This window comes from Scyliorhinus torazame, chromosome 4 (genome assembly GCF_047496885.1).
Source record: "Scyliorhinus torazame isolate Kashiwa2021f chromosome 4, sScyTor2.1, whole genome shotgun sequence".
In the NCBI taxonomy this organism is placed as follows: Eukaryota; Metazoa; Chordata; class Chondrichthyes; order Carcharhiniformes; family Scyliorhinidae; genus Scyliorhinus; species Scyliorhinus torazame.
In genome coordinates, this window is record NC_092710.1 from 154,541,318 (window position 1) to 154,567,455 (window position 26,138).

The 26,138-nt window shown below is 48.4% G+C and overlaps 1 protein-coding gene across 7 annotated transcripts in view; it reads left to right on the forward strand.

The window, feature by feature from the left end:
• The window catches only part of greb1 (growth regulating estrogen receptor binding 1), a 563,483-nt gene that overhangs the window by 403,091 nt on the left and 134,254 nt on the right, over nucleotides 1–26,138 (forward strand). For all 7 annotated transcript variants that reach the window (XM_072498796.1, XM_072498792.1, XM_072498791.1 and 4 more), the window contains 2 exons: nucleotides 21,176–21,375; nucleotides 25,028–25,123. In XM_072498796.1, coding sequence (XP_072354897.1) covers nucleotides 21,176–21,375; nucleotides 25,028–25,123 — 296 coding nt within the window. The remainder of the gene's footprint in view (nucleotides 1–21,175; nucleotides 21,376–25,027; nucleotides 25,124–26,138) is intronic.

Here is a 26,138-nt window from a genome sequence, read left to right on the forward strand (position 1 = left end):
TCTTTCTTGGTCCCCCACCTGTAATACAAGGAGCTCACTCTTCCCTACATTGAGCTTATAGCCCGAGAAGTCCCCAAACTCCCTTAGAGTCTGCATGACCTCCACCATCCCCTCCATTGGATCCGCCACGTACAGCAACAGGTCATCTGCATATAGCGACACCCGATGCTCTTCTCCCCCTCGGACCACCCCCCTCCATTTATTAAACTCCCTCAATGACATGGCCAATGGTTCGATCGCCAATGCGAACAACAGGGGGGACAGGGGGCACCCCTGCCTCGTCCCTCGGTACAGGCGAAAGTACTCCGACCTCCGCCGGTTCGTCACTACACTCGCCATCGGGGCTCTGGAAAGGAGCTTAACCCAACTGATAAACCCTCCCCCGAACCCAAACCTATGCAGCACCTCCCAGAGGTACTCCCACTCTACTCGGTCAAAGGCCTTCTCCGCGTCCATAGCTACCACTATCTCCGCCTCTCCCTCCACCGATGGCATCATCATCACGTTTAAGAGCCGCCGCACGTTACAGTTTAATTGCCTGCCCTTTACGAATCCCGTCTGGTCTTCATGGATCATCCCCGGAACACAGTCCTCGATCCTCGTGGCCAGCACTTTTGCCAGCAACTTTGCATCCACATTAAGGAGCGAGATCGGCCTATACGATCCACATTGCTGTGGGTCCTTGTCCCGCTTTAGGATCAAAGAAATTGTCGCTTCCGACATTGCCGGAGGCAGTGTCCCCTCCTCTCTTGCCTCATTAAAGGTCCTCACTAATAGCGGGGCCAGCAGGTCTACGTACTTCCTGTAGAACTCCACCGGGAACCCGTCCGATCCCGGGCCTTCCCCGCCTGCATATTCCCCAAACCCTTGCTCAGCTCCTCCAACCCAATTGGTGCCCCCAAACCAGCCACCTCTTGCTCCTCCACCCTCGGGAATCTCAGCCGGTCTAGGAATCGTCTTGTCCCCTCTTCTCCCGCTGGGGGCTGGGATCTGTACAGCTCTTCATAGAAGGCCTTAAATACCTCGTTTATTTTCGTCGCACTCCGAACCGTGGCACCCGTTCCATCTCTGACTCCCCCTATTTCCCTCGCTGCCATCCTCTTACGGAGCTGGTGTGCCAGCATCCGACTAGCCTTTTCCCCATACTCGTAGGTCGCCCCCTGCGCTTTCCTCCACTGTGCCTCCGCTTTCCCTGTGGTCAACAGGTCAAACTCCGTCTGGAGCCGTCGTCTTTCCCCAAGTAATCTTTCCTCCGGGGCCTCTGCGTATCTCCTGTCCACTCTCAAGATCTCCCCTACTAACCTCTCCCTTTCCATGCCCTCTGTCTTCTCCCTATGGGCCCTAATGGAGATTAGCTCTCCCCTGATCACTGCCTTCAATGCCTCCCATACCACCACCACCCGCACCTCCCCGTTGTCGTTGGCCTCCAAGTACCTTTCGATACACCCCCTCACCTTCCCACACACCACCTCGTCCGCCAGCAGTCACACATCCAGCCGCCACAGCGGGCGTTGGTCCCTCTCCTCTCACAGCTCCAGTTCCACCCAGTGCGGGGCATGGTCCGAAACGGCTATGGCCGAATACTCCGTCCCCTCCACCCTCGGGATGAGCGCCCTGCCCAGAACAAAAAAATCTATCCGGGAGTAGGCTTTGTGTACATGGGAGAAGAAAGAAAATTCCCTGGCCTGCGGCCTTCCAAACCGCCATGGGTCCACTCCCCCCATCTGATCCATAAACCCCCTAAGTACCTTGGCCGCCGCCGGCCTCTTTCCAGTCCTTGATTTGGAGCTGTCCAGTGCTGGATCCAACACTGTATTGAAGTCCCCTCCCATTATCAGGCCTCCTATCTCCAGGTCTGGAATGCGCCCCAACATGCGCTTCATGAATCCTGCATCATCCCAGTTCGTGGCGTATACGTTTACCAACACCACCCACGTCCCTTGCAGCCTACCGCTCACCATTACATATCGCCCTCCATTGTCCACTACAATAGTCTTGGCCTCAAATGACACCCGCTTTCCCACCAATATTGCCACCCCTCTATTCTTCGCGTCCAGTCCCGTGTGGAATACCTGTCCTACCCATCCCTTTCTTAGCCTGACCTGGTCTGCCACCTTCAGGTGTGTCTCTTGGAGCATGGCCAAGTCCGCCTTCAGTCCCTTTAAGTGCGCGAACACTCGAGCCCTCTTCACCGGCCCATTCAGGCCCCTCACATTCCACGTTATCAGCCGGATTGGCCAGCATTGGCCCCCTCCAATCCTTCAGGGAGACCCAGGATCCGCAGATTCTTTCTCCTAGACCTGTTCTCCACGTCTTCGAGTCTTCCCGCCCATCTCTTGTGTAGCGCCTCGTGCTGCTCCACTCTCACCGCCAGGCCCAAGAGCTCGTCCTCGTTCTGACTGACTCTTTTCTCTACCTCCTGGATCTTAACCTCGTGGGCCTTCTGGGTGATCCCGAGTCCTTCAATTGCCGAAAGCATAGGCGCCAGCATCTCCTTGCGCACCTCCTCGCGCTGCTCCTCGAAGCAGTGCTTGATGAACTCCTGCAGCTTCCCTTTGTCTCTGGCCGCCGCCATGTTGTTTTCTTTCCCTCGCTTCTCCCGCTGCTCCAGTGCCGATTTTTTGGCTGTTACACTTCTGGTCCCTTTCATAGAAATTGGAGGGGGACCTCTCTCTTCCCTTCCCCACGGATTGACGTCAAAAATAGTTCCGTTGGGGCTCCTCTAGCGAGCCCGAACGTCCGTGGTAGCGGGAGCTGCCGAATCGTGCGGCTTAGCCCTGCATAGCCGCAACCGGAAGTCCGCAATTCTCCAGTTCTCTGGGACCATCACCATACTGAAGGAGAATTGGAGAATTATGGTCAGTGCCTCCTCAATTTTCTCCCTCACTCTTCACTGGGCTAAATCGCTGGCTTTGAAAGCAGACCAAGGCAGGCCAGCAGCACGGTACAATTCCCGTGCCAGCCTCCCCGAACAGGCGCCGGAATGTGGCGACTAGGGGCTTTTTACAGTAACTTCATTTAAAGCCTTCTTGTGACTATAAGTGATTTTCATTTAGGGGCTGTTTAGCACAGGGCTAAATCGCTGGCTTTGAAAGCAGACCAAGGCAGGCCAGCAGCACGGTTCGATTCCCGTAACAGCCTCCCCGAACAGGTGCCGGAATGTGGTGACTAGGGGATTTTCACAGTAACTTAATTTGAAGCCTACTTGTGACAATAAGCGATTTTCATTTCATTTTCATTTAATTTCATCTGGTCCCAGTGACTAAATAACTTTAAGTATGTCCATGCCTTCTAATAATTTTTTTTCTTCAATTTTTCGCACATCCAATGTCAACTGCCTTGTCTTTTAGTATGGTTTCAGCAGTGTTGAATCCCAAATTTCTTTATCCGTCAGTCTGGCCTCAATAAAAGTCGAGATGGATTTGCAAGTATAACGTTAGTTATTTTATTCAGTTTGCAAGCTAAACTTAGTCCACAGTGATACAGATAACATGTTGCTCTCTGCAGCTCCGGGACTAAGTGAATGTCCCAGACAAAGAGATCAGTACTGATACACTCAAATGGCATCAAGTTTCACATACTCGACACCCATAGGTCATCCTATGTCCCTCCTGACCTGTTTGATCTATTCTGATTGGCTCACTTCCAATCCCTTTCTCCGGCCCCTATCAATTCAGCATCACTCTCATAGACACACCTCTTCCTGCTTTTTTCCATGCGGTCTAAAATCCTTTGTCTCTACTTGCCAGAATCAAAGTGGCTTATTTCTACATTACATTAACTAATATCTCTAAAGTAACTATTTTATATCACATTCGTCATTCCCTCCTTTTATCATTCCATGATAACCGGACTATCCAATCCATAGCTACGGTTCCCCATCTAAAAAGATCCGTCGCTGCATTTCCAATTCCTGTCTTAGCCCCCCCTCATCTGCTTCACCCTCATGGATTTTAACAGTTACATTTTTGGGGGCTTTGATCTGATCCAGTGCACCCCGCATTCTACCCATCACACATTTAAGGATGGCCAGGCCCACAAAGATGCAGCCGATAGCTCCCACTGGATACATGGCCATATTTATCAACCAGTCCTTCCAACCTCCAAATCCCCAGTTACCCCAAGAGCCAGGATCCTGCATCCCGTCCAAGTGATCCCGTATGCGATCCATAAATTTAGTGATGTTAGCGGTCAAGTCCTGAACTCCCATGATACACTTGCCCTGCACTATGGCGCATACCCCACCCTCACGGGCCAGAAGATAGTCAAGAACATACCGGTTCTGCATTGCAAACAACCGTAGCTGAGACAACTCCTTGGTTATTGCCCCGAGGGCTCCCAAGGTTTACTACCCGGGTTTTCCTCAGTTTGGCCTTTAACTAACTTAAGTGTATCTCCCGGTAACCTACGTTCTAGCTGTACTTCCCTTCTCATACGCCCCATCCTCTCTCTAGTCCCTTTCACTTCCTCATAGCCTCTTCCTACGCTCTTCTGACAGCCTGATTTTACCTTTATTGTACCACTCTTAACACATCCAAAATCAAATTTACATGTATTCCAAAAACAAGGCAATGTCCATATAATGTTCCCTTCCCATCGCCGGGACCGGTGCAACTGCTTCATGACTCCTGCATTCTCCTTAACTTTGATGACCTTCCATGAGTCGATACCATGTCCTCGTATATGGGGGCAGCGAAGAACATCACCTTTGCAGAGGTGATGTAACCTTGTAGATTGGTTGGGGCTACACAGATACATAATATTCCCCTTTTCCATGTCCATCGGCAATAACACGCCAAGCGAAGTGAGGCCAAATGTCATACAGATGATGCGTAGCCACTCCATCATGCTCCACACCTGTAAAATAGCACGGGGAATGATTTCCCGCATCAAGACTTTAACCACAGTAGCAGCTTTATTATCGATAGTCGGATACGCCTCGACCCATCTGCTGAACACATCCACAATGACCAAAACATATTTATAACATTGACACCTTTCCAACTCAATGTAATCCATTTGGAGCGCCTCAAAGGGACCACTGGGCAACGGGGTTTGCCCCATCCCACAAGGGATACCTTTTCCGGTGTTATATTGCTGACAAATCAAACACCGATTACTGATACTTTGGGCCAACCCCTGCATTTTAGGGTGCCACCAAGTGTCCAGCAACAAATCACTAGTCCCTCGAGCCCCACAATGAGTTGCAAAGTGTACACATTCAATGACCCATAAAGCCAGCACATCAGACATACAAGTCTGATGTGCAGGCGTGGTCCATAAAGAGGAAACAGAATAATATGTACAACCTAACCATTTCCACATTTGTTTATCACTCTCAGGAGCGTCCTCCTGTAACCTTATGACGTCTTGGATGGTTGGCATTGACTTGTCAGAAGCAGACATATTTATAGTAGATCGTTTAGTCTGACTTGACATCTTGGGCACCATCACTTGCTGAATTTGCGCGGCTGTTCGCGCTGCACAATCTGCTCGTTCATTACCAACGTCAACTGGGGTTGTACCATTCGTGTGGGCAGCGCATTTAATAACGGAAATCTGCGCGGGCATAAGGAGGGCCTGCAGTAGGTCATTAACTAAACCCCGATGGGATATTTGACCACACATAATCATGTCAGGTTGTTCTGACGAAATGTCACTCAAATCGCCCCTTATTGTGGTAGTTTCCTGAATCAAGGCTAAACAGTCGTGGTCAGGTGCGTCTTCATGGACAGGGGGACCACTAAGAAAACAGGCTGGATTGATAGTGGTACAGTGGTTAAATGTCAGACGTGGATTGTTCAAAAGGTATATCTCATACCTATTCTGACGAGCTGCGGTAAGATGCTGAGTCTGCAGTTGCCCCAATAGTGCGATTACCGAGTGGGAGCTATACACCGTAATATCCTGTTGGAGGGTGAGAGCATGTAACGGCTATGCGATGGCATTGATTGAACGTAAATCCTGTACTAATCGGTCCTGGTCTGGCTTGGCTGGTTTAGGCACAGCAAGTACGGGGGTGTTACATTCTGATTGGCAAGGGACCAAAATACCCTGTTTCAACAGCTCTTGAATTAATTTATCTATTGATGGAGCAGCTTGAGATTTCAGGGGGTATTGTCGAATGGAAGGTAGCTTTACATGATCCTTAATCATCACCTTAATAGGTGTAACATTTGTCTTTCCCACTTGTGATGGGTATTCCGCCCAGACCTGTGGATTGACATATTCCAACACATCATGTCCCCTGTGATGCTGCAGTCGAGTGTTAATTGTTTCAGGGACCTCAAAATATTTTATGGTAGTGCCGGCCGGCATGACTTGAAGTGCGTAGTCTGTTGGATCCGAATGATCCACTGCCCTCCTGACCATTCGCCCCATATCCCTGGCATGGTACTGGTCGTGGACCTGACGTGTAATATGAGGGCTTACCGAAGCTGACTGTGGCCATAAATGTGGTGATATTGTAACAAAATCGGCTGTACCTTCTTTTCCCGTGACTGTGGCTGTAACCTTGACTGGCCATTCGGTCTCAAGTAATGGCCGGTATTTGTCCTCCAACTCCCTGTTTTGTCCAGTTCTGTCATAAGCCAGGGTAACGTGATGCAGTGACTGTTCAACGTCTAACGTCCACCACTGGGGGGTGATAGAAATATAGCACTGTTGTCTCATCCTCCATGATGTAACCGTTACCCCCTCATCTCCGCATTCTAGCTGTAGCTGGAAGATACACAGTAAATCTCGGGCCAACAAGTTACAGTCCAATCCAGTAGTCACTACAAACTGATGCTCTGCAGACTTATTCTCGTAAGTGACTGTCACAGGTTCAGAAATAGGATACTCACACACCTGTCCTGTCTTTTAAAGGGGCATTCCTGTTGCCAGTGATCTGCACGGCCGCAATTAAAACATGCATTGCTCCCTCTATTTCTGCCCCGTCCTCTTCTTCCAGTAGACCAATGGCCCCTCAGAGGGGGCTGCGGTTGTAAAGCTGTTGATGCGTTCGGTGGGCCATAAAAAGGGGGTGAGGGTCCCTTTGGGTGGGTTTGGTATCCTCCTCTTCGCTGATCCACCCACCCAAAGTCACAATATTGGGGCTCCTGCTGATAAACTACCATTTCTGCCGCTTGTTGGGATCGCCAATCATCCTTTTTCATTACATACTCAGTCTTAACCTTTGTAACTGAGCCTCCTTCTTGGCCTACACCCTCCTTCCAATAAAATCTGACTGCCTTTGCCATCTGGGAAGGGTTGTTCTCTGTCCAATTCATGTTATTACATTTCACAGCAGTAACCACAGAAGGTGGTAGGCAATGCATTAACATAGCACAATATTGAGGGGAATTCTGACCATTTTGATACAGCAAATCGCCTGACTGCCCACGGTAGATTTCATTAAAACGCTCCAGAAATTCCTCTGGCTCTTCAGTCTTCTTAGGTTTTAGGTCTAAGATAACAGAAAGATTTATGGGCCTTTGAAATGTGCTATTCAACGCATTCAAGATCTGTGTCCTTCTATCGTCGTTTAACGCATAGGCCTGCTGAAGTGCGGCATGACTTGCATAATTCAGGTGGTTAAGATAATTGCGGTACTCTGCTGGGGTTAAAATCTGCTGGACTAGGGCCCAGAGGTCCCTTGAATCAGCTTGATAAATTGAGATGGTAGTCCTCAAGGAATCCATGAAGGCAGCAGGAGATTTTTTTCTATCTGGGATTGTAGACATAATAGCCATCATCTCACTGGGTGTCCATGGGAAGTAAATGTCTATCGTGGGGTGCGCTCCCGCAGTCACTGCGTTGGGGTTTCGCATCTTCCTAATCGGTAACTGTCTCCGAATGTCACCAGGGGGCACTCTAGCTATTTCCCCTGGTTGTTCCAAGACTTCAACGTCTCTCCCTGTCACTAGGGGGAGTTCTTTCTCTTCAAAAGAAGTTGTTTCAGCTTCCTTTGTTCCCGAATCTTGTGGTTTCTCCTTAGTTTGGAGAAACTTAGGTGATATGCTTAATTGTTTCTGGTGAGGGTCAAGCCCCTCTCTCGCTGTCCGAGATCTTGTCCTAGAGCTAACTGGGCTTGTGGGACAGAGTTCCTTTTGCTCTTCTGCTCGTGAAGTTGGTAAATCAGGACCCACACTATCACCCAAAAGGGCTTGAGTTTCTGGCATATTTGGAATCTGGGGAGCAATGACTGGGTATATATTATTGTACTCTGGTGGTTCTGGAATGAGCGCAGACCATGCTATGGGTGCAGACGGAACTTTTACTGACTTTTCCAAATTATTGAATTTTTCTTTTTCTGTCAATTCAAGGCCAGCCATTGAACTACGTAGCTCATCTCTTGTTTGACCCGTGTCTTTCCTGTCTCTACTTGCGCTTTTTTAAAAAACTTAAAAATGTTTGAAAATTCAAATTGAATTACTGCAACTTGCAAGCTTAGCTCTTATCTCAACTCAGAACCAAATTTACAATTTGCTTAACACAAACTTGTATAACATTTACAACTTAATTATTTCTTTATCTTAACAATTTTTCTTTTAACAAGTTTTTTTTTCCTTTTACATTCACATAAGTGTTGGCAAAATCAACTATCATCTCCAGATTTACACTTTTTTTTAAAAATGCTGTCCGTGACCTCCTTTAAGTTTCTATTAATCTCCTGATAAAATGAGATAAACATTATTTCAAGTAAGTAAAACTTAAGATTCTGGCAATTTCAATCAATTGCTTTCGAAAATAATAACTTTTATCAAAGAGGTGGAGAAACCCACTGGTTTCCTTTAATTAATTCAAAACGTAACTTTGCTGGTGTTCACTGACTCAAAGGAAAGGTATCCGATTACACTACAGGCTGCTGCTGTTATCTCAAAGCCTGAGTGAGAAGCACTGTCTGTCTTTTGATTTTGCCTGCTGCTGTTAACCCTTTGAGAGACTTCTGCTTCAACCAATATGCAGCATTCCCCACAATCTCAACTAGTCCTTGGAACTGCGTTTTTCGCCAATACAGTCCAAGGAGACAATTTTAGCTTAATCAACTATATATTTAAAACACTCACACATAGAGTTGAACCATCTTCAGATTTAAAAACAGTTATACTGGACTGAACCTTCACTACTGAAGTCCCATCAGCCCCTGAACCCATATAATAGACTGAACCTTCACTACTGAAGTCCCATCAGCCTCTGAACCCTTATACTTGGAATTGAATCATCATTTGAGATGTCACATCAACCCAAAACCCTAACCCAAGCCGAATCAACAATATGAAATCCCATCAATTAAATTGCTAATCCCCAGACTGACCTGTGATTTCGTCGAGGCGGTCTTTCTGTGCCAACCGCGAGTGACCAGACTAATCAGACGATAAGAAGAGGGGAACAATCAATGCGCGGTCATTTTCCAGTTCTACATTGAGGGCCCCTTGTTCCCCATCCTCCTGTTCATAATCAGTCTAATTCTGATTTCGCAGTTGGACCAGGATCGCCCTGAGAAATCCTGGTTTTCGGCACCAAATGTTGAATCCCAAATTTCTTTATCCGTCAGTCTGGCCTCAATAAAAGTCGAGATGGATTTGCAAGTATAACGTTAGTTATTTTATTCAGCTTGCAAGCTAAACTTAGTCCACAGTGATACAGATAACATGTTGCTCTCTGCAGCTCCGGGACTAAGTGAATGTCCCAGACAAAGAGATCAGTACTGATACACTCAAATGGCATCAAGTTTCACATACTCGACACCCATAGGTCATCCTATGTCCCTCCTGACCTGTTTGATCTATTCTGATTGGCTCACTTCCAATCCCTTTCTCCGGCCCCTATCAATTCAGCATCACTCTCATAGACACACCTCTTCCTGCTTTTTTCCATGCGGTCTAAAATCCTTTGTCTCTACTTGCCAGAATCAAAGTGGCTTATTTCTACATTACATTAACTAATATCTCTAAAGTAACTATTTTATATCACATTCGTCAGCAGCAACTTCTCCTTTGGTAAAGACTGATGCAAAGTGCTAACTTAGTACCTCAACTATGTCCCTGCTTTTATGCAAAGATCCCCTTTTTGTTCCCTATTTTCCCCAATTCCTTTTGCCATCCTTTCACTATTTATTTGCCTGAAGTAAAGTTTTGGATTTCCTATTATGTTAGCTGCCAGTCTCTTCTCATGCTCTTGCTTTCCCTATCTTATTTCCTTTCCCACTTCCCCTCTGAGCTTTCCATATTCAGCCTGGTTCTCTCTTCCATTGTCAATCTGATTGTGAGTGCATGATACAGAGAGTATGCCAGAGTATATTATCTTAGGGGCTGTTTAGCACAGGGCTAAATCGCTGGCTTTGAAAGCAGACCAAGGCAGGCCAGCAGCACGCTTCAATTCCCGTAACAGCCTCCCCGAACAGGCGCCGGAATGTGGCAACTAGGGGCTTTTCACAGTAACTTCATTGAAGCCTACTTGTGATAATAAGCAATTTTCATTTCATTTCATTTTCAGGCCCTGTTTGCTAGTCTCCTTCCTGGCTCTCTAAAATCTGCCTAGAAGATCTTATCCCTCTTTTTCCAAATTATTTGGTACCGATATGGGCCATGACCTTCTGTACCTCCTCTCTCCTCAGAGTGCCCTGTAAGTGACATTTGTGACCCTGTCACCAGGGAGGAAACATGCTGTATTCACAGCCGCAAAAAAACTATCAATGCGTTGGCAGATTATGCCAAAGTTGAAAGGGAAGATTGAAAGGGGGAGAAAGGCAGTGTGCAGGATTGAGTCTGCAGGTAACCCAGCAATAGCTCCTGGCTTGGCTGTTAAGCTGGAGATGGTGCAGCATGACCAGGCGTGCAGTGTTGTTTGCCATTAGGAGGTATCTTCCCTGCAGATCATGGCTGGAAGGATGGAGATGGAAATAGGTTTCAGACCTGACACAATCTGACCTGGTCCTACTTATCATACCTGGAACTCCTTAATTTGTTATCCCCTGCTTCCTGCAAACTGCAGGGACAGGGGTGGGGAATCCACCCATTGCGCCTGGCAATGAAGCTGTACAACCACATTTTTGAAAGGGGTGAAATGTCCCCGACATTCCTTTGAAAGCTAAATGACATCAGGAAGAAAAATAAACAGCATGGGAATAGCCTTAAAACTGTTAAACAAATGTTTTTACTATTCCCTTTTGAAGAAATAATACACACAGCCTGAGTAACTATGGACACCTATGAATCACGTGTGTAAATATAACTGAACACTCTGCACACATGAACATCAGAAACTTGCACACAAGTCTTTACTCCCTTATTTTGATATACTTATCCCTGTCCTCGGAAATGCAAATGAACTGCAAAATGTGCAGTGATCTTAATGTATTCCTTTCCACTGCAGCAGGCAAATGCTGTTGGAAAACCCACTGTCTTGTGTCACTCCTATTGCATAGCAGGTCATATATATAAGGAGAGGCCACTGAGGGTTACACATTGTGGAGAGGAGGGGAGTGGGTTAAAATTGCTACTCTTTTTGGCTCCACAAAAGTTAGTTAAAAATCTTTTGCTTGCATTTTTGAGTGGCATGCAATGTTACCTTTCAGAACCTTTGGTTAGGTTGCTCTGTGCCAAGGCTTGGGTTTTCTCTGGAGTCATTCTCTTAACACAAATTGCTTGACAATTCTTTTTTTCTATCTGTAAAATAGAACACAAGGAGGCCAAAATTCCATTACCTGATCAGATCACACCTTGTAATAATAATAATTTTTATTGTCACAAGTAGGCTGACATTAACACTGCAGTGAGGTTACTGTGAAAAGCCCCTAGTCGTCACATTCCGGCGCCTGGTCGGGTACACGGAGGCAGAATTCAGAATGTCCAAATTACCTAACAGCACGTCTTTCGGGACTTGTGGGAGGAAACTGGAGCACCCGGAGGAAACCCATGCAGACACAGGGAGAACATGCGGACTCCGCACAGACAGTGACCCAAGGCGGAAATCGAACCTGGGAGAAAATGCTGGAAAATTTCAGCAGGTCTGGCAGCATTTGTAGGGAGAGAAAAGAGCTAACGTTTCGAGTCCACTGACTCTTTGTCAAAGCTCTTTTCTCTCCCTACAGATGCTGCCAGTCCTGCTGAGATTTTCCAGCATTTTCTCTTTCGTTCAGATTCCAGCATCCGCAGTAATTTGCTTTTAATCGAACCTGGGACCCTGGCACTGTGAAGCAACAGTGCTAACCACTGTGCTACCATGCCGTCCCCTTAAGTACTGTGGCAAGTTCTGGTGGCCATTAATGAACAAGGCAGATATTCAAGCACTAAAGATAACGCAAGCAAGCCCAACAACACTGATCCATAGTGTTATGGATGCAAAAACAGATCCCAACTGCGGCTAAGATACTGGACTAGAACCATAATGCTTTTTTTTATTTTTAAGATTGTACGGGACGATTGATTCACTCTTTCAGTGATTCTCTGAGGAATTGGGCTTGGTTATTTTTACAAACAAATTTTTATTAGAACAAAAGAAAAACTTTAAAACTTCAAGCCTAACAAGAACAGCTTACATGTATCTCTTAATCCGAACACACAATTTTCCATTCAACAATATGTAAAATGAACATACAACTCTCAACTCCACTTATACCGGTAGGCAAAAATGATCTCTGCTACACGTCTTCCACTGGGACTGGTCCTGCTGTTAGTGAGTCTCCTTTAGATCCTTTACAAAAGCCTGTCTCTGGAAGTTTCTTCATGACCTCTCACGATTGGTCACCAAATCCTACCTGTTCAAACAGGATTATTTTATCTCTCCAAGCTCCGCCCTGGCCCTCAATGATGGTTCTGTTCCAGGCGTGTCCAGACTTGAACTCATCATCGCTATAGAACTTTTGATTATCCACTGCCTTTTACACAAAAAGAACAGGGCCATGTTATGAATATACAACTAACCTCCAATTTACGAACATAAGAGGCCATCAGACTCTATAATGGGCTAATAGCTGGTCAGACCAGAGTGTCCCGGAGGACAAGCGATCTTGAATGAATCATCCTGGCTGAACAGAGTATCCTGCTTATTCCCATTATCTAGTTTAAGTCTGATTTGGACGGGCGGCACGGTGGTGCGGTGGCCCCGGGTCACTGTCCATGTGGAGTTTTCACGATCTCTCTGTGTCTTTGTGGGTCTCACCCCCACAACCCAAAAAGATGTGCAGGATAGGTGAATTGGCCACGCTAAATTGCCCCTCAATTGGGAAGAAAAATAATTGGGTACTCTAAACTTATAAAAATAGAAAGTCTGAATAGGACAATGTAACTCAGTCCAGGTGTGGATTTATACCTCTGAATCAGTGCTAGCATTTTTACCTTAGGCTGTTAAGCCCTAAATTCCCTACTACATCTTCAATCCAATTTCCTAACATTTTCCCATTGTCACACTTCCCCACAACACTGATCACTAGAGTAAAGAGACCTTGTGAGAAACAAAGATTGAAGAAACTTGAACTTTTCATCCTGGAAATTAGATGCTCGAGAGCTGATCTTGTAGACAAAAAATTGTTAAGAGAATGGACATGATGGGTGCGATGTAACAGAACAATTTCTAAGGGCATGATTTAATGGCCACACTGCACATGAGCGAGAGTACTACAAGGCCGTTAGATAACGGGAGAGACCAAAATCGTAAACCGTTGCGGTTGCTGATCGTTTTGCGATCTAACTGGTCCGCTCCCATTGCCGAATCCCCCCGTAACATTGTGAGAAATCAATAATCACCACTTAAGGTCAATCTCCATACAATTAAGAGAACGACCCCCTATCTAACTGCCTCCTGTAATCTAACCGCCTCCCCAGCAAATGGCCACGTGGGTGCCAATTAGTACACCTTTTTAAAAATGTGATGCTGGCAAAATGGCTGCTGTGGGCATCTGAGGAGGTGAGGAGCCACCTTTGCTCCTTGGCAGTGAGTCTGGGAGCACTGGGGTTGCTGCCCCAGTGCTTGGGGGAGGGGGGAACAGCCTTGGTTGGGGTGGGTCGCCATCGGTGTGGGGAGGAGGTGGGTGTCTCAGCACCCACGGGTCTGCCATGCCACCCACTGGGTCATGTGTACCCAATATACAGGGGCAACCCCAGGACCTGCCTGTCTGTCCCACCGACCACCCGTTACTCCTCCAGACCCTGGAGGCCTCTGGTCAAGTGGCTGAAGGCCTGGATGCCCATCAGGCCAGGGAGGGACCCAGAGGGGGAGGACGGTAACGGCCCGAGGTGTACAGGCATCGTTTGTCTTTTGAACAGGCGATGGACAGCATGTGCCGCAGGAGGCTCCGCCTCAACAAGGAGATGGTGTGGCACCTCTTCTCGCAGGCTTGGCACCACGTAGAGGAGGAGGACACGGTCACCACAGCTCTGAATTTCTACGCCTCAGGATCATTCCAGGGCTCGAGTGGGACTTGTGTGGCATCTCACAAGCTACAGCCCACAAATGCACCCGTGAGGGCACTGAATGCCCTGTTTGCTTGGGCAGCTAACTATATAAACTTTGACATGGACTAGGCCCATAAAGATAACCGGGCAACAGGATTCTCCACCATCGAGGTAGCACTGTGCAGTGGTTAGCATTGCTGCCTCTCGATCCGAGGTCCCAGTTTCAATCCTGGCTCTGGGTCACTCCGTGTGGAGTTTGCACATTCTCCCCGTGTTTGCATGGGTTTCATCCCCACAACCCAAAGATGTGCAGGGTAGGTGGATTGGCCACGCTAAATTGCCCCTTAATTGGAAAAAATGAATTGGGTACTCTAAATTTATAAATAATAAGAAAAGGATTCTTTGCCATCGCCGGGACATCCCAGGTCAGGGGGCTAATAGAAGACACGCATGTTGCCTGCCGCACACCGGGCAGTCTGGGAATGCTCGACATCAACAGGTTGTGTCCGGGGGCCGAGAGTTCAGGATGCCATTTAATAATCATAGATTATCATAGAATTTACAGTGCAGAAGGAGGCCATTCGGCCCATCGAGTCTGCACCGGCTCTTGGAAAGAGCACCCTACCCAAGTTCAACACCTCCACCCTATCCCCATAACCCAGTAACCCTACCCAACACTAAGGGAAATTTTGGACACTAAGGGCAATTTATCATGGCCAATCCACCTAACCTGCACATCTTTGGACTGTGGGAGGAAACCGGAGCACCCGGAGGAAACCCATGCAGACACGGGGAGGATGTGCAGACTCCGCACAGACAGTGACCCAAGCCGGAATCGAACCTGGGACCCTGGAGCTGTGAAGCAATTGTGCTATCCACAATGCTACTGTGTTACCGTGCGTCCCCATGACTCCCTGCACTGGGGTGTTTCTGCGAGCTCCCCAGTGCAGGAAATGGGACTAAGCGCAGTCTTGGCCTCACCAGGAAAATCGGACATAGTCCACATTTGATTTGATTGCACCTTTAGAATTATTTTTATCATTGAGGAGCTGAACCCCCTGGCCAGACAGGCTTCTGATATTGGGGTGCCATTTTGAAAAGGTGCCCTGATCCCTAAGTAAGCTTGAAGGTCCCTCCACCCACAGGCAATGTCACCCCCACATACATGGGCATTTCGGCCCCCCCCCCACCACCTCCTCAAGTGAGTACATCCTGCTAGGGGGTCCCTGAGGGCCCCCCTCTTCAGGCCCCTCCAAAACCCCTCACAGGACCCCCACCCTTCACCCCCCTCCCAATCTCCTAGAGGCCCATATTTACCTGCCCTGCAACCCCCACCCTTCAATGGACCCTGCTACCTTCCTTTCATGGGCACTGCCCAATCAGGCCCTGACCCTTGGCAGTGCCATCCTGGCACCCAGGTTCCTTGGCACTGGCACCCTGAGAATGCTCCTGCTGGCTAAGGTGGCAGTGCCAGAATGGCAGTGCCAAGGTGACAGAGTTCCAGGGGGCCACCCTGCACTACCCCTGACCACCCGGAAGCCTCCGATTGCCCACCAGGTGCCATTCCGTCTGATCCACGTTGTGTGGTCCAGTACTGAACGGCGCCCAGCTGAGGGCTCCCGGGGGTGGATGGTAGATCCCGGGAGGCTAGTGGATCGCAGGAAAGAATGCTTAAGTAAGTTTTAAACTTACTTGTTTAAACTTGTCCAGCCTGGTCCCACCCATTGTGGGCGGGATTCTGATCGTGCCATCTCATGGGACTTTGGTAGATCCTGCAAGGTGTCGTGGCTGCCAGGAAGGCTGCGGGTGGCCTCACTCAGCATCTACCGGTCGAATCGCAAGCCAGTGTGATGCAGCCTGTAAATCGTGCCCTAAGTCATTTTTTGGGGCCTTGGGAGTTTCTCCCAATCTAGCCTACACTTGGAAAATTTCTCAGCAATGGGGAACTGATTGGAGAACCAGCGGGACCGGCTATCAAATGCTCGGGCCGCCATTTTGAAATGAGGTCCCAATCTCTAATTGAGCTTGAGTGTCCCCACGCCCCCACCCACAGACAATGCCACCCCCTGCACACATGGGCATTACCCCACATTCCCCTCCTCCCAAGTGAAGGCACTCCGCTATGGAGTCGCTGAGGGCTTCCCCCCCTTTTCAGGTCTCTCCCCATCACTTTCGCCCCCAACCCACAACATTCAGGACCCCCAGTATGCCTGGTCTACCTTTGTTTGGACTAGTGCTAAGCGCTGCCATAACAAGGTATCCCAGACGCGGGAGTCAGTTCCCAGAACTCTGGAGAATCTAGTGCTGATATATTTTAAAAGTATGTATATCTGGATCCAGATCGTGGCATCCTGCGCGATCCTGTTAGATCTCACGAGGGCGTTCTGAGCATTGTGAATCTCGCGAGAAGCCACTCGTGAGATTTAACGGCCTCATCACACCACCAAGTTGTGCACAACGAATCAGTTCGATCGCACCCGATAAATCCAGAATATTACTTTTAATTAAATTACACATGTAGAACAAGGCTCAAACTTATTATGAGAAAATACAGCACAGTTCTTCACATGAAGAGTGCTGAACCTTTGAGTTGCATTCCCAAATAGGGTGGTGGGAATGAAACCTTTGTTTCAACAGTGGAATGTTGGGCTTTTCTGAATAGATAAAGTATGATTGCTGCAGTGGCCTTCCTTATTGATAGTTATCTCTTTTAAAAGTCGAGTTCACACATTTTCTCCTTCATTTTCACTAGTAATGCTTTTGTGCCACTCTAATTGGGATTCCAGCTTGCAGCTTCTTCCTTATTAATTTGTCATCACGCATGAAAATCCAATTGGTTCAGCGGAGTGAACCTAACTACCTTATACATCTGGCCTCAGTCAGCGTGGCTAAGAAATGAACAGCACTCACTCGCTTCTGTTGCACTGAACAACCTCAGAAACCATTAGGGAATGGGCAATAATTTTGGCATCACACATCCTGAGAGCAAATTAAAAATAAAGAAATTAAAAAGATAGATGGGAGATATCGATGACCTCTGGGGATCAATTTCATGCTCATGGGGAATGAGATTCACAGGAAGGTCGTGGGAAATTTCTGTGCATTCATTTTAGTGTATGTGTACAATATTCTACAATACACTCGCAGTTTGAAAAGCAAAATTGTCCTTTTTAAGGTATGAAAATAAGGTATGAAAATGACTGATGTAGGTGCACAATTCTTCCCACTTCTCGACTTGTTCAAACGTTAAAAATTGTGCATGTTTTGCATATTTTTGTTGGCTGTGGATAACCAAGATTGGTGATCTCTACCAATTGAACACTTGAATGTTTTTAAAGATGGCATTATTTAATAAGGTTAAAGTTTCTGCTGTGGGCATAATTGGCAATCTAAAATTGCACTATTTTTTTTAGAATTTTGTTTATTTTTTCAAGTTTGCATTTGCTTGTAACTGAATGCACAACCTGCTATTAACTGATGCAGTCAGGTGTGCTGGATTCTTCACGGCACTCAAAGGCGCTACCGCCATTTCACTGTCCACTTGTGAGAGCTCTTTGGCTCGAGCAGATGTGTAGGCAAACTCTTCAAGAGGATGCCCCAACAGCAAAGATGTTCGTGGCACCCTTCCTCAGCGTCAGGGTGCACATGAGGGTACCACAACAGGTTATGCCAGCTGCAATCATAGAATCATAGAATTTACAGTGCAGAAGGAAGCCATTCGGCACAATTAGTCTGCACCAGCCCTCGGAAGAAGCACCCTACCCAAGCCCCCACCCCCACCCTATCCCTGTAACCCAGTAATCCCACCCAACCTTTTTTGGACACTAAGGGCAATTTATCATGGCCAATCCACCCAACCTGTAGATCTTTGGACTGTGGGAGGAAACCGGAGCACCCGGAGGAAACCCACGCAGACATGGGGAGAACGTGCAGACTCCGTACAGACAGTGACCCAAGCCAGGAATCGAACCTGGGACCCTGGAGCTGTGAAGAAACGGTGCTAACCACTGTGTTACCGTGCTGCCCCCATCCACATATCATGTGGATATGAGGATTTGGGTGTATTTCAATGAGAGGGGAGGAAGGGTCAACTTCAGACGATAGGATCCCTTGAATAGTGGGAGCATGAACATTATCCCTTTCTGCCTCAGTCCTTTCATGGCTATTCTGCAGATCCATACTGATGAAGAATGCGAGAATGCTTGACAAAGCGTGCATGCATTCAGGCGGCATCACAGGAACAGATTGGTCAGTGCTACAGAATGCACCATACATTCTGCACATGGCAGCTATTCAATAGACTACCACGTATGTATCTCCACAAGATTGGCCAACCTTTCAATGGAGGAACTCATCCATTCATATGTCAAAGACATTGCAGTGCTTTTGTAATGAATGGACCCACTGATTTTCAGTATAAGGGACTGCAATGCCTCAGGAAAACTTTGTTAAATTTTAGAGTACTCAATTCAATTTTTCCAATTAAGGGGCAATTTAGTGTGGCCAATCCACCTACCCTTCTCATCTTTTTGGGTTGCGGGGGTGAGACCCACGCAAACACAAGGAGAATGTGCAAACTCCACACGGACGGTGACCCAGAGATGGGATCGTACCTGGGACCTCAGCACCATGAAGCAGCAGTGCTAACCACTGCGCCACTGTGCTGCCCTTGCCTCAGTAAACTCGTGACAGTCAGCCACACATCTCCTAATGTTAGCATCCACTTTACTTATAGTACCCAAGGCTCAGCATCTCCAGTCAAGTAAGCATGGCTGTAGCTGCCTCTGTCCTCCGAGAGGGACGGCCCACAGCTGCCTCTGCACTCTAGGAACTGCCCACAGCTGCCTCTGTCCTCTGAGGGGACGACCCACAGCTGCCTCTGTCCTCTGAGGGGACGGCCCACAGCTGCCTCTGTCCTCTGAGGGGAACGGCCCACAGCTGCCTCTGTCTTCTGAGGGGACTGGCCACAGCTGCCTCTGTCCTCTGAGGGGAACGTCCCACAGCTGCCTGTGTCCTCCGAGGGGGACTGCCCACAGCTGCCTCTGTCCTCCGAGGGGAACGGCCCACAGCTGCCTCTGTCCTCCGAGGGGAACGGCCCACAGCTGCCTCTGTCCTCCAAGGACTGCCCACAGCTGCCTCTGTCCTCTGAGGGGAACGGCCCACAGCTGCCTCTGTCCTCTGAGGGGACTGTCCACAGCTGCCTCTGTCCTCTGAGGGGACGGCCCACAGCTGCCTCTGTCCTCCGAGGGGAACAGCCCACAGCTGCCTCTGCACTCCGGGGACTGCCCACAGCTGCCTCTGTCCTCCGAGGGGAACGGCCCACAGCTGCCTCTGTCCTCCGAGGGGGACTGTCCACAGCTGCCTCTGTCCTCTGAGGGGACGGCCCACAGCTGCCTCTATCATCTGTTGCTGCTCACATGTGCCACCCATTCTAAAGTTACCTGAGGCCCCACTGCATGTATCTGCACTAGTGGACAGTGTGCCCAACTCCTGTGACAGTTCCTGGTTCCTTCAAGTGCAAGTCCTGCCCTGTGCCTCCTCAGTCAGCCACTGTGATTCCCCGGCATAGGCTCCACGAAAAAGAAAAATCTGTCACTGGCAATCCTCCTCCAGAAGAGATCTGTCAGCCCATCAAGTGGCACCTGCAGGGAACAACTTCATAAAGCTGTAAGCTGTTGCAAGGTACACCCCCCTCCCCAGAATGAGTCCACTCATGGATGTTGTGAGATCTTTTCTCCTGTAATGTGAGGATGAAGAGTTCAGCCGCAATCCAAAAATGTGCAAGTTAGGCGGGTTGGTCTTGCTAAATTTTCCCTTACCGTCTAAAGGTTAGGCGGGGTTACAGGAATAGGACGGGGGAGTGGGTCGGGGTTAAGGTGCTCTTTCGGATGGTGAGTGCAGACTCGTTGGGCCGAAGAGCCTCCTCCTGCACTGTGGGGTTTCTATGATTCTCCAGTTAACCTTCCCATTTGCCTATTATGATCCACAATCAGAAATGATTGCCTTGGTCCAGTGCTTACATAACCAAGCTCCCAAGCATACATAGCATTGATCTCTTTCCTTGGGTGAGAATTGACACTGCGCACACATCTATTTATGAATCCATGTATTTCCTGCCTTGATTCCCTTAATACCTTCCTGGCATACTCATCTTGTTAGATTGCCGAAGGGCTTTGAAGCACTTTCTGCCCTGGGCCCAAGTCCTATTCCCATACTTTGGCTACTGCCCTCACTGAATACTTACAGCTTTACCTCCTTTATTTGCTTGGCTGGCTGCCTTCTGCCACTGTGCAAAAATAAAATGTTCTTCCTGGCTTGCACCCCCTCTCCATCACCCTCAGGGATATTTCAGTGAAGCTTAGGGCCACCCAGCATGACAGACTGCTATGTTATTGCTCTGATAGATTGTTCCCTCAGACTTGACACTCTCTTGGCCGATTCCACTTTGAAGTTTGACAGGTGTTTTCTAAATGGGGCCGGCAACCTCTATTTCCCACTTTCTGATCACACCTGCTGTCTGTGATTGGATGGATATTGTGGAGGTGACCCACTAATGGGTCACCTCCCGCAAAATGTGGATGTCACATCCTACTTCCAGTGGGAGCTGGATCCGGATATGCCCCCAATGTTGGGGCACCAGCAAATTCATAGAATTCAGCTCCACATTTCAGCTTGACGACCTATCATGTTGGAACTGTTTTGAGCTGTTATTACACTGTTTGTTTGAAGTGAATTAAATAATCTGAAAGTTTGCTAGGCACAACTTTAACTAGTTTTCCTCTTTCTTCCCTGTACAGATCTGCAAAGTACTATGATTTACGCTTAATAAACTCAACCTGTCTTTTGCGAACTGCTTTGGAGCAAGAACTGGGTCTAGCAGCTTGCTATGTAGTTCTTGATGTCCCCAGGCAGACAGTGATAGTGAATGATCTCTCCGAGAGTGACCTGGATAAGCCAGGCAGCACTGACGATGATGAGGTCAGTGTCTCAATTGAAGGTATGCTGTTTTGAAACAAATAAGTTGACTCAAATGCCTTGTGTACATTTCTGAGACTGGTAGATAGAAACTGATAGAATAAGGTGCTGGTGATTTAATGAGCAACACGCCATAGAACTGAGTCACACCAAGGCAAGAAAATCCCAGCTTTGATCCTTCTCCAATGCAAAATTAGCTGGTGTGAGCAGGACAGTGTTGAGGACTGCCACAAATGGAAAATAAATAAAACACCTGCCAAGCTTTCTGCTTCTGTAGATTAGTGCCACCTGATGAAATATTCATGGTTCTGAAAGCAAGCATGCAGGTATAGCAAGCAACTTGTAAGTGGTGCGTTGGCCTTCATTGCAAGAGGAACAAGAATGTCTTACTGCAGCTGTGGAGGGCCTTGGTAAGACCACACCTGGAGTATTGTGTGCAGTTTTGGTCTCCTTACCAAAGAAAGAATACACTCGCCATTGAGGGCATGCCGTGAAGGTTCACCAAACTGATTCCCAGGATGGCAGGATTGTCGTATGAGGAGAGATTGGGTCAACTATGCCTATATTCAATGGAGTTCAGAAGGATGAGAGGGGAGCTCATTGAAACATGTCGATTCTGACAGAGCTGGACAGACTGAATGCAAGGATGTTATTTCCTATGGCTGGGGAGGGCCTAGACCAAGGAGTCTCCGGATATGGAGTAAACCATTTATGACTGAGATAAAGAGAAACATCCTCACTCAGCATGGTCAACCTGTGGAATTCTCCACCATAGAAAGCTGTGAAGGCCAAGTAACTGAATATATTTAAGTAGGAATGTGATAGATATCTAGACCCTGAAGGTGTTGTGGTATGGGAAGAGCGCGGGAGTCTGGTGTTGAGATGGCGGATCAGCCATGATCGTATTGAATGATGGAGCAGGCTCGAAGTGCAACATGACCTACTGCTCTTATTTTCTATGTTTCTGTGATGTGCATGTTTAGCTGTGATGCAGTATAATTTAAAAGCCTGCCTACATTTACTGTCTAGTCTCAAACATGAAGACTGTGACCAAACCAATGTAGAAGGAGACTGCTCGGATCCAGTAGAATTGTGTTGTTGAACACACTATTGCTTTTGAGAGATGTGTAGCAAACAAAGTACAGCAAAGACATTGGGGTACACAGACCTTTCATCTTCTGGTTCGAACCCAGCACCTTTGATTTCATGGAAGTCTTCTCTCTCTCTGAAAATTGGCCCTGCTCAACCTATCTCCTGGAGATCCATAACAGAGAATGATTGAATTCTGTGATCTGCATGACTCACTCCTAACGGTACAAAATTAGCAGTCTGAAATTATGGGCGAAAGTCTCCATTATCGGCGCGATGTCTGCCGACCGGCACCAAAAACGGCGCAAATCAGTCCGGCATCGCGCCGCCCCAAAGGTGCGGAATCCTCCACATCTTGGGGGGGCCGAGCCCTAACCTTGAGGGGCTAGGCCCGCGCAAGACTGATTTCCGCCCCGCCAGCTGCCGGGAAAGGCCTTTGGTGCCAGGCGCGGAAATGACATTGCCAGGCGGCGCATGCGCGGGAGCGTTAGCGGCCGCTCACGGTATCCCCGCGCATGCGCAGTGGAGGGGGGTCTCTTCCGCCTCTGCCGTGGTGGAGACCATGGCGAAGGCGGAAGGAAAAGAGTGCCCCCACGGCACAGGCCCTCCCGCGGATCGGTGGGCCCCGATCGCGGGCCAGGCCACCGTGGGGGCATCCCCCGGGGCCAGATCGCCCCGCGCCCCCCACAGGACCCCGGAACCCGCCCGCACCGCCTTGTCCCGCCGGTAAGAGAGGTGGTTTAATCCACGTCGGCGGGACAGGCATTCCAGCAGCGGGACTTCGGCCCATCCGGGCCGGAGAATCGCTGGGGGGGGGGCCCGCCAACCGGCGCGGCGCGATTCCCGCCCCCGCCGTATCTCCGGTGCCGGAGAATTCGGCAACCGGCGGGGGCGGGATTCACGCCAGCCCCCGGCGATTCTCCAACCCGGCGGAGGGTCGGAGAATCTCGCCCCAGAAGTAGAATTAGGAAGTGTTGAAATGACATTGAATTTAACAGTACAGAAGCAGAGTGTTCGACCAGTCATGTCTCCGCTGACTCTTTGAAGGACGCTTTAATTCCATTCACCTGTCCTTTTCCATACCCATTTCCCCCTGGTATTTATCCACTTCCCTTTTTAAAGTCTAAATGGGTGATGCTTCCAATGTTTGTGGTCAGGCATTCCATGTCCTAACAGCGTTTTATAAAAATACTAATCTCTCCACTTTTCTTATGATCTAAGATTTATGCCATGTTACTAACTTGGTGACCAGGGGCAGTAGTTTTATTTTCCTTGCTTGCCTCTCACATTGCTAATACTCCTGAATACTTCTTTCAGAATTGTTTAATCTGCTCCACTGTAATGAAAGGGGCTTTTGTTTCTCTGATCTTTACTTATTACTAAATTGTCATCATAGTGAATCACTTCCGCATCCTCTCCACAGCCTTGATATGCTTCCTCGAGTAGCGTGCCCAAAACTGGACATAATGGGGGCAATTCCCCAAAATGGAGACCAAGTGTTCGCGCCGTCGTGAACGCCGTAGCGTTTCACGACGGCGCGAAACAGGAACGGGTACGACCGATTCTGTCCCCTACAGGGGGTCAGCATGGCACTGGAGCAGTTCACGCCACTCCAGCCTCCCTTAATAATAATATAATAATAGCTTATTGTCACGAGCAGGCTTCAATGAAGTTACTGTGAAAAGCCCCTAGTCGCCACATTCCGGCGCCTGTTCGGGAAGGCTGGTGCGGGAATTGAACCCACGCTGCTGCCTTGTTCTGCATTGCAAGCCAGCTATTTAGCCCAGTGTGCTAAACCAGCCCCAAATGGGCGCCGCGCCAACCTGCACATGCGCAGTTTGGCCACACCAATCTGCGCATGCGTGGGGGACTTCTTCAGCGCGCCGGCCCCGACTCAACATGGCGTTGGTGTTCAGGGGCCGGCCGCGCAACAAAGTAGGCCCGGTGGGGGTAGATGCCGGCCCGCCAATTGGTAGGCCCCGATCGCGGGCCAGACCCCATCGGAGGCCCCCTCCGGTGAAGGATCGCTTTTCCCCGCCCCACAGGCCGCCCTCCCGACACTTCGCGCAGAGTTCCCGCCAGCAGCGACCGGGGTGAACGGCACCTGCGGAACTCTGTTGTATCCGTGCGACCGCTCAGCCCATCTGGGCTGGAGAATCGGCGGCCCCGCGTCAAACACGCCAGCGCAAATGGTGGCGATTCTCCGCACCTCGGAGAATCGCGTGACGGCGGCGGGGTGTCGTGGCGCAGTTGCGGCGATTCTCCAGCCCGGCATGGGGCTCAAGAGAATCGCCGAGCCAATGATATATGTAACATAGAATTGATTTGGTAGAGGATTAGGTTCTTAAACATCAGCTGGTAAAGGGACATGAATTGGATTTTGCACTCGCAAGCAGTTTGCAGAGGCTTTGAACGCTTGGGAGCAGGCGATTCCTTTCCTGACTAGACTTTGCCCTCTGATATCAGTGATGAGGGATCAAAAATGCAGTCAATATGAACCATTCCCATCATATTCAAATACATTATGAATGTGTTCCAATGACTCGGGTCAGACTGTGACTTCTTATTTATTCCCCTTGTTTTAGTGACAGCAGTTGCAGACTTGGGAAAGAAAAGTAATAATAAGAGACAGCGCTCATATTCCAATCACTCAGCTTCATCCAGATCATCGAAAACTTCAAGTAAGAAAAATACTCTTGAGTTTTGAAGACCAGAATATGAATTACTCAAAAGCACAATATTTGCAGATGTTGGAAATCTGAACTAAAAACGGAAAATACTGGAAATGCTCAGCAGGTTTGGCAGCATCTATGGAGAGAGAAAGATAAAATTTCAGTTTGAGGATCTTTAATCACAACTGGAAAAGGTTCAAGTTGTAATAGGTTTTTAAACAAGTACAGAAGCAGGAAAAGTGGGTGGGGGGGAAGAGTACGAAGGGGAATGCTGAGTATTTCCAGCATTTTCTGTTTTGATTTCAGATTTCCAGAATCCGCAGTATTTTGTTTTGTAATTTGTGTTTAATTTACTGCCACTTCTCTTCCAGAAATGCTCACTTTGACGTTCTGCAGCGGAATTCCCCATCGGTGGGTTCCTCCAGTCCGCCAGCAGCACACCCATGCCCATGGGCTTCCCGACGGCGTGAGGTGGCCACATTGGGAAACCTCATTGGCCGGCTGCGGGAACGGAGAATCCCGCTGCCGGCGGGGGCACACCGTGCTGGGAAATGTTGCTGGTGGACAGGAGAATCCCGCCCATGATCTTCTCTCCAACTGAATATCCATTTGGTTCTTTTACCTTGTTCACTATTATTGTAATATCTGATCTCCCTCTCCTGTTTGATGATGCATATACTTCCACAGCCACAGCACTCTCCTCAGCAACTGCTTTTGAATAATCTGTTCTTGATCAATCCCTGCCCCTCCAAATGCAGATTAAATTTTGTTTCTCAGAATTGCGTCCAATAATTTCCTCAGCACTGAAGTTAGACTGACTGGTCTGTAGTTCCCAGGTTTGTCTCTTCCTCCCTTCTTGAGCAATTATTCCTTGTTCAGCTGTCTTTGGCTCCTATTTATTCCATGTGAATTTCAATTAAAATTGTACCTGTCATGTTTCAGATTCATCCATGATTACTGATACTGCCTAAATATTATTTGGACTACTGCCGTTGTCACATTTTGAGACCCATGTTCAAAGCCT